General features: G+C 53.4%; 2 protein-coding genes and 1 pseudogene across 2 annotated transcripts; 1 reads left to right on the forward strand and 2 right to left on the reverse strand.

Moving 5' to 3' along the window:
• Positions 1-1,029: 1,029 nt before the first annotated feature.
• LOC125525835 (uncharacterized) lies at positions 1,030-1,530 on the reverse strand. Its single transcript, XM_048690842.2, has one exon. It carries the CDS (start codon positions 1,528-1,530, stop codon positions 1,030-1,032), a length of 501 nt encoding a protein of 166 aa, XP_048546799.2.
• A 908-nt stretch (positions 1,531-2,438) lies between these two features.
• LOC147958886 (uncharacterized) lies at positions 2,439-4,492 on the forward strand (annotated as a pseudogene).
• Positions 4,493-5,763: 1,271 nt separating this feature from the next.
• Positions 5,764-7,768, reverse strand: LOC125520908 (4-hydroxyphenylacetaldehyde oxime monooxygenase). The gene is made up of 2 exons (XM_048685947.2): positions 6,747-7,768; positions 5,764-6,599 (listed from the first exon to the last, which is right to left on the reverse strand). The coding sequence occupies exons 1-2, from the start codon at positions 7,707-7,709 to the stop codon at positions 5,949-5,951; spliced, it is 1,614 nt and encodes a 537-aa protein (XP_048541904.2). The 5' UTR covers positions 7,710-7,768; the 3' UTR covers positions 5,764-5,948.
• Positions 7,769-8,350: the final 582 nt, after the last annotated feature.

Raw genomic sequence — 8,350 nt, forward strand, 5'->3', positions numbered from 1 at the left:
CGCTATAGGAGATCTCGTTGCATGCAGTAGATCCGTAGGAGGCGTCGCGTGAAGTGCAAGGGGCAACTTGGCTAGTTTAAATAACATAATTTCCTATTTCTGATTCCATGTTATTCTTTTTATTTTTTGATAAAATTTTCCACTAAATAACGTGCATTGATGGCAAAAAAATTGTATCTTGTGCAATATTTTGAATTTTATTATAAAATTTTGACCCAATATGCTAGATTTTTTTTCAGATTTTCTAAAACATTTTAAAATGCAATACAACGTCCGGTGCACCAGTGCACCAGATACATTTTCACATGCGGTGACGCCGCGCGTAGCTCGTGGGTGGCAGGGCAGGTCGACATGAATTGGACGAAGACAAAGGCAACGAGAGAGGAAGTTGAATGATATTTTTTCCAGTTATAAGAGCAACTCCAACGGATCGATCTAAACGGATAGCGTATTTGTTCGTTTTTTGTCCGTTTGAATCGGCCGCCCGCCCGGCGTCTGCTTTTTTTTAGATTTGGATCGGCAGTGCGCTCGGCGCGCCGATCCATTTCATATATGCACTGGATTTTTTAAAAAAGGCCTGCGGCCATAGATCATTGCCAACGGCCATGTCTCATGCCGACACCATGCCAGCGCCCTAAAATGGTATGCAAATGAACATGCAAGCATAAACTTGATGACACAAAAGAGGACGGTTTGCTAGCACACCATGTCTTGCATGTCGACGCCGCTCACGGGGCGGGCCTAGACGCTCTCAAGAGTGATACAAAACTTGTTGCATTCTTGTTGGATCACCCTCCATCGCTTCAAAATGGACACCCACCCACGCGTGCTCACTATTTGACAAGGCAGAAACTTCTTGCGCTCATGAAACTCATGGCGGACACGAATCCAAAAAGTTGAATGCTTTTGTTCGGCGCCCGTCTTGGGGTCTTGCCCAATGTCTCTCCAACACTCGCAAAGAAGCTTGTCCTCGACCGCCGTGTATGCCTTGGTCCGCTTTCTCTTGCGCTTCGGCTTCGGCCCGACGGCTTAGTTGGCGAGCTCGTCCTCGAATAAAGGCTCCCCTTCGATGTGGCACTCGTCCTCCTCCTCTTGCCCATAGTCCTTCGGGAACTCGTGGTCAAGTGAGAAGCCGTCCAGGTCCATGCCGACCTGATCGCGCATGAAGGCCGCATGATCAGGATCATAGCTAGAGGACGGCGTGAACGCCCCTCGGCCGTCCTGGCTTTGTGTCTCGTCGGGATCGTAGCCAGCGGCCGGCGCACCACCCTCGAAGATCAGGTTCTGCATGTAGTCCTTGTCGCTGGCGGCCGACATTCCGTCGAAGAGGTTGCGTGCGGCCGGCAGCACGTCGGCTGGCATCTGACGTGTGCGTTTCCTCGCGCCTTCGGATGACGAGCCACCGGCCACAGGTGTGGCGTTGAGGTCGATGGACGCGGGCACGGGCATGGAAGGCGCCACCACGCTCACCTCGGGCGAGCACTCCCCGGAGAGGCGGGAGGCCTGCGGGTAGACGTTGAAGCGGGGCATCGGGGTGCAAGTCGACGCGCGGGGTGAGTTGGGCAGCACCATCCGAGAGAACACGGATGAGCCGGTGCTGGCCGCGGCCACGACGGCGTTTACGAGGCCGTGTTGGCTAGGGTTTAACCCTACCATATAGAGCGCCTCCCTCGTTGACGCCGCGACGCGGGCGTTTTTGACATTCTGCTGCGCGGCGGCGACGCTCGCGGCCGCCGCGGTGCCTTCATCCCTCGCGTTCGCGGCGTGCCTTCGGCCCTTTCCCTTGGCTGACTCCCCTGCCCGCTGTTTGGGCATCATCGCCTTCTTCAGCTTGGGCGCGGCGGCGGTCTTGCGTGGGACGTGAGGCTTGCCTTTGCCGGAGGGGGCGGTCGTCATGCCGGACGAGGCAAGGGAGGCGAGGCCGGCGGCGGCGTCGAGGTCGAGGTCGTCGTCCATGACGGGGGTGGGATGGGAGCGCACGCGGGAGGAAGGGTTTTGAGGAGAAATAGAGGAAAATGATGGAGGCTACCACCGACCAACGGGCCCGGGAGAAAAAGGCGCGCGTGCACGTCCGTCTCGTGTCCGCGCCGACACAAATCCGGCTGAAAAATGGATCTGGAATGGGTCGGCAGGCAAACGCCAAGCAGACATGCGTTCGTTTAGATTGACGCATTGGGCCGACTTTTATGTCCACATCAACCCAAACGAACACGAGTGAATAAAATGGATCGCCATGTTAAAGTTGCTCTAACTGAAGATTCGGCTGCTCCCTAGTCATGCGGCGTGAAGCTCCCTCAGTGCCATCTTCGTGGCCTGCAGGCATGAGTAAGAACATTTGGACGCGCGCAGCTGGGTGCTCGTGCATTACATCAGCTTGATTCCAATATTCCAACTCTGACCGGCGAAACCGAAGCAAGGTCAAGTTCATTTAGCCAGCTATGGACAGGGACAGATTAGGTTGTATACTCACCGTCATTAGGTCCAATCCAAATAAAATAGTGGACAGGGACAGATTAGGTTGTATACTCACCGTCATTAGGTCCAATCCAAATAAAATAGCTGCCAATTTATTACTACTAGATGATGTCCCGCACGTTGTTGCGGAAATGTTTGCAATATTTCAATGAGATTCTGATTATATAAAATATGAATTTTTGAAACAATAGTTTTTAAAAGTATATAAGAATTAAATGTAAATAGCATAATAAAATGGAATTTTACATGCATGCATGTTCTAGTGGATTTTTAATATGCATAGTTGCATGTTGAGGTGGGCTTTTTTTTATGCATGTTGAATGATAAGGTGGTTTGCTTGCATGTTGAGAGAAATATCTTAGTGGGGACTAGCTATGTAGATATAGAAAATTCCTTCAATACATTTTGCCTCTGAGGCCCAGACAAGGACAACTCAAAACAAACAACAGTTTTCGAACAAACAAAACATAGGAAATACATGCAGTAGGATAATCCCCTAGAAAAACATGCAGTAGGATAAAGCAACAAATTTGGGTTCAAACTGAGCCGTTGTTGGAATATTCGGGCTACCGGGTAAACCTAGCCAACGACAAATTCATTGGCCGCTTTAGAGCACGCAGCTGCGGGAGTTGACACCGGGTTAATTAAACGCAGCTTCCGTACAAATCAAATTGGAGTACAATATAGGCAAAATTTTCTTGATTAATTGCATCAAGGGTTATTGGTAAATACTTTTTACATTAAAAGAAATATGCTGCTTGAGGAATTACGATGGTTTTCTTTTCGTTTGTATGATCTAGGGTGCGGTGGGCCTTGCCGGTTCGGGAGTTGAAATGAAATGAAAAAAAAGGATTTGTAGAGTTGAATCATTATTTTTTGATGATCAGAAAAAGATGTGTTCATTTACGATGTAGTTGTACTGCAGCAGTACAAACATTCAATGGTCTAGATGCACCTTCTGCTACCGTAATTATGGCACACATGCACGTGGTCCAGCCTACCATAGCGGTGATACACATGCACGTCGGGCTGCCTATCACTCGGTGATACACATGCACGTCGGGCTGCCTATCACTCTTGCTTGCACACAGACTTGTCGGGCTGCCTATCGCTCTTGCTTGCACATAGGTCTGTCAGATGCAGCCCATCGGCTAGCATTGGTTCGAAGAGGATTTTTGGTCCCATGCCGCTTGTGGTGGGACGAGAAGACAATCTTAGAGCATCACCAACGGACGCGTCAAAAGACGTGTGCACGCGGTAGACTGGCATTTTAGCGCGCGCGACAAGTTTTCACGCGCTCCGGCGGAGACGGAAAACTACCGCGCGCGGGAAGCGATTGCGCGCGCGCGGGAGATAGCGGCATCTCGCGCGGTAGATTTGCGCGCGCCTATAAATGCGGCGCTCGCCACGCGCTCCACCACGCTGCCACGCGCCCATTCCCTCGCCACCTCGCCGCTTTCACCTCTTTCTCGCCGCTTCCAGCGCCCTGCCACCACCGCGCCACCATGTCGCTGTGCCGCCGGGGATCTTCAGGCTACTACGGCGTCCGCGAGCGCCCCAATGACTGGTACTCCGCCGAGATCCGGTCCGGCGACGTTCGGCTCGGCCTCGGCACGTTCTGGACCTCGCACGAGGCGGCCCGCGCGTACGACGCGGCGGCGTGGTGCCTAGAGAGACCTCCGTCGCAGATGAACTTTCAAGACGTCCACACGCGCGAACAGGCGCATGCCGTCGCCTCTCCGCCCCGTCTGATCACGGAACAGGACCGTGGCGGACCACATTCGGCTACAGCGCCGCCTCCTCGTCGCCGAGGAGGACGAGCGAGCCATGGCGGAGTGGCGCCGGCGCCACCCGGAGGACGTCGCCAACGAGCACGCCTACTGGGTAGAGAGGATGGCAAGTCGCCGCGCGGAGCGGGCGGACCGGCATCGGCGGAAGGCTTTGGCGGTATCGCAACGTTGAAGCAGGTGGGAGGTCGATCTTCACGTCAGACGATGAACGTTGGAAGGATATATAGATCGATATCTCGGACAACATCTCCGAGGATGAGCATGATGATGAGGACTCGGAGTAGTTCTAGCTGCATCGTTGTTTTATCTAGTTGCACCGTTGTTTAATTTTGTGTAGTTGCATCATAGTTCGGTTTTATCTATCTATGCTATGAACTTGTTTATCTATTATGCTATGAACTATGTAAAATATCTTTGTATCGTTTTTTATATATATGTGAAATTTATTTTGTGTCCAAAATGCAACAAATATGGACATGCGCAGGCCCAACAAATATGGGCTGCTCGCGCGCGCTGTATTTTAGCGCGGCTGCTGGAGCCAGCGCTGTGCCCCGCACCAAACCTGGCGATGGACGCGCCGCAAACTATTTTTTAGCGTGCCGCGTGTTCCGCGGCTGTTGGAGATGCTCTTATAAGGGCAAGCCTCCCATAGCTCTGGAAATACATGCTAAGAGCGCACAAAGACATCGAGCATTGCACATAGTTATTAAGCGTGTGTGCTCGTGTGGACTTAGGACTTTGAATGCTTGGCGCGACCGTCTACCCTAGAAAATATATATACTCTTTTTTGTTGCTGGAATGATTTGTGCGGAACAGTCGCGTGAAGGAACACTCCTAAAACAATGATGGACCAAAAATGCTAAAGAAACATAGTATAGAGGGTTTCACATAAAATCCACTCATCAGAGTGCATATCTTCGATGTTGGTAAAGTTCGAGCACACTATTAGCTCCCAGACCGAACGTCGGGTAATTATCAGACACCAATATTAGCTCCCTCCCGATGCCCCACCTGTTGACGACAACCCTCGTCCTCTTGGACGGCGCTGGAAAATATTTTTGTTAGTTTTCTTTTTAGAAAAAAGTGACCTCTGATCAAATCTCACATATAATATTGGTTCTGGCTCCCAACATGCTCAAAGTGATCGCCTTCAACGACGACAATATTGAAGTGGTGACCAAGTGCGGGACACACGACGACGCCTTGGTCGTGAACTTCTAGGATAGCTCTCTCTCGCGCGTTTTGGTTTGGTACCGATTCTGCCGTATTGGTTTGCTTGAAAACTGCTTGGTTGTAGATGCTCTCGGTCCCTCTCCGCTCAAGGCATCCAGAGCTGCACGAAGCAGAACATTTGGAACACATGCTCAGCTGGGTGCTCCCGGATTGCCAGTTTACCAATATTCCAACTCTGGCCGGCAAAACCGAACCAAGATAAGAGTTCATTTCGCCAGCCATAGACAGGGACAGGATACGTTGTATAATTATAAGTGGGTCCAGATAATATAGCTGACAATTTTATTCCTTCAATACATTTTGCAACGCAGGTCGAGACAAGTACAAACAAACAAACAAAATGCTTGCAGCAAGATAAAGCAACAAATTTGTGCTGAAACTGAGCCGTCGTTGGGATATTCGGCATATGGCCAGACAAACTGATTGGCAGCTGATGGAGTTGACGCGGAATTAATTAAGGGAAGCGGCGGACGGCGGCACGTACGTGGTGGGCACGAGCACGAGCGGCGTCTTGCGGTGGAAGGTGAGCCCGCCGGCCTCCTCCATGCACAGGTCCTCCGCCTTCGCCCCCTCCGGCAGCGCCCAGTCGAAGCCGCACAGCAGGTTGCCCAGCGCGAACTCCACGTTCATGAGCGCCATTGCCATGCCCGGGCAGACCCGCCGCCCGGCGCCGAACGGCACCAGCTCGAAGTGGGCGCCGTGGAGGTCCACCGCGCCGTGCCTCGCTCCGGCCTCGAACCTGTCCGGGTTGAACTCGTCGGCGTCCTCGCCCCAGCTCGCCGGGTCCCTCCCGAGCGCCCACGCGTTGACGGCGACCCTCGTCGTCGCCGGCACGTCGTAACCGCCGATCTTGACGTGCCGCATCGTCTCCCGCGGCAGCAGCAGCGTCGCCGGCGGGTAGAGCCTGAGGGTCTCCTTGAGGACCATCTTGAGGTAGTTAAGCTTGGGCAGGTCGTCCGGCTGCACCCGGGCGCGCGATTCGCCGACCGCCGCCCTGATCTCCTGCTGCGCCTTCTTCAGCACCCGCGGGTTCCGGATCAGCTCCGACATCGCCCACAGGATCGTCACGGAGCTCGTGTCGATGCCACCCACGAAAGTGTCCTAACCGAATTTCAATGATTATTAGAGAGAGTATGAGAGGAGCAGACAATTAAGTGCGGCCCGCGAGCCGATCAGTGTCTGTCAACTAGTAGAAATTTTCTATTGGAATCGGGACTCTGGATCACAAGACGAGGCCGGAGGACGTACCATGATGATGGCCTTGACGTGGTCCTTGGTGAAGCCACGGTGCTCCTGCTTCCAGAGGTCGATGAGGACGTCGACGAGGTCACCGCCGTTCTCCGGCTTGGGCCTCGCGGGGTCCAGGTGCTGCTCGATGACCGTCTCGAAGAAGTCGTCGAGGTCGCTGAAGAGGCGGTCACGGCGGGCGACGAGGCCGGTGAGGCGGTCGACGAGGCGACCCGCGGCGTTGGGGAAGAAGTCCTCGGCGGAGAAGGTGGCGAGCATGTCCATGGCCTCGTCGAGCACGTGCTGGAAGTGCTTCTTGCGCGCCAGCATGTCGGCGCCGTAGACGTTCCCGAGCGCCACGGTGCCGATGATGCCGTCGGTGAAGGCGAAGATGTGCTCGCCGAGCGCCACCGGCTGGTCGGGGGCGAGGGCGGCCATGAGCTTGTCCACCTGCTCCTGGCGCGCGCCCCAGGCGGCCTTGACGCGGCGCATGCTGAGGAGCTCAACGATGAAGATCTTGCGCATCTCGCGCCAGTGCTCGCCGTAGGGGGCGAAGGCCATGTTCTTGAAGCCGTACGACAGGCGCTTAGGGCCGGGGCACGCCGGGCGGCTGCAGCAGTCGGCGTCGTGCTCCTTGAGCACCTCACGCGCCGCCGACGCCGACGACACGACCAGCATGTGCGTGGCGCCCAGGCGCAGCAGCATCACGGGACCGTGCCGCCGCGCCAGCTCCCGCAGGCTCCGGTGCGGGAGCGAGCCCAGCTGGTGCAGGTTGCCGAGCACCGGCAGCCGCGCCGGTCCCGGCGGCAGCTTGAGCCCTTTCCTGCCCCTCGCGACCAGAACCAGGACAGGCAGCAGGAGGCCGAGGCCGAGGAGGAGCTGCTGCCATTGCTGGGGCAGCTGGACCTGAGGGAGGAGCTGCTGCCATTGTTGGGGCAGCTGGACCTGAGGGAGGAGCTGCCAGGGGATCTGGGAGATGGGCATTTTGTTTTTCTTGGAGGTTTAGCCTTGTCCTTGCATGTGAGGATCGATGTGTTAGCGCTGCTCGTGACAAGGGGAGTTTTAAAGCCAGCGGAGTGCCCCGAGTATGGTTGACTTGACCTGCCTGGTCTATCTCTAAGCTAGGCGAACATTTCGAAATTATGGAATCATTGCTCAATGCTCAATTTCACAAAGAGCTTCTTCAACTCTATACAATCCACATTCTGAAGTCCTTATTTTGCACAACATATCTTTACCTTTGATGCATATATTTATATGTTTCACTTTTCTTTCTTTCATAGTATATTTTTACAATTCTTTTCTCAATGCATATTACTTGCTCTCTCTCGCCATTGTTATTGTTTTGTATACATTTTAAAAAGCGGAGCTCTACTTTTTGATGGCATTGCTGGGCAAAAATGGCAAAAACCGTAATAAGTTGTCCATTGCCGCCCAATGCATGCGCATGGTGGTCCCCACCTAAACTTTACTCCCTTTGTTTCAAAATAAATGCCATCACATGTACTCATTTTTTTTCCACTCCGCATATTAGATTCGTCAAAAGTCAAAATTTGTAATTTTCATTGATCAAACTTGTGCACTTGATGGCATTCACACTTCATAAATTATTTCTTTTATCATTT

The sequence above is a fragment of the Triticum urartu genome, chromosome 7A (genome assembly GCF_056163025.1).
Source record: "Triticum urartu cultivar PI428250 chromosome 7A, HENAU_Tu73, whole genome shotgun sequence".
Classification (NCBI taxonomy): domain Eukaryota; kingdom Viridiplantae; phylum Streptophyta; class Magnoliopsida; order Poales; family Poaceae; genus Triticum; species Triticum urartu.

Bases quoted from the DNA above. Each gene is read 5' to 3' on its own strand.
- LOC125525835 (XM_048690842.2), bottom strand. From the start codon at position 1,530: ATGCCCCGCTTCAACGTCTACCCGCAGGCCTCCCGCCTCTCCGGGGAG.
- LOC125520908 (XM_048685947.2), bottom strand. From the start codon at position 7,709: ATGCCCATCTCCCAGATCCCCTGGCAGCTCCTCCCTCAGGTCCAGCTG. The intron at 6,600-6,746 runs GTACGTCCTCCG...AAATTCGGTTAG, and splicing joins ACGTCAAGGCCATCATCATG to GACACTTTCGTGGGTGGCAT.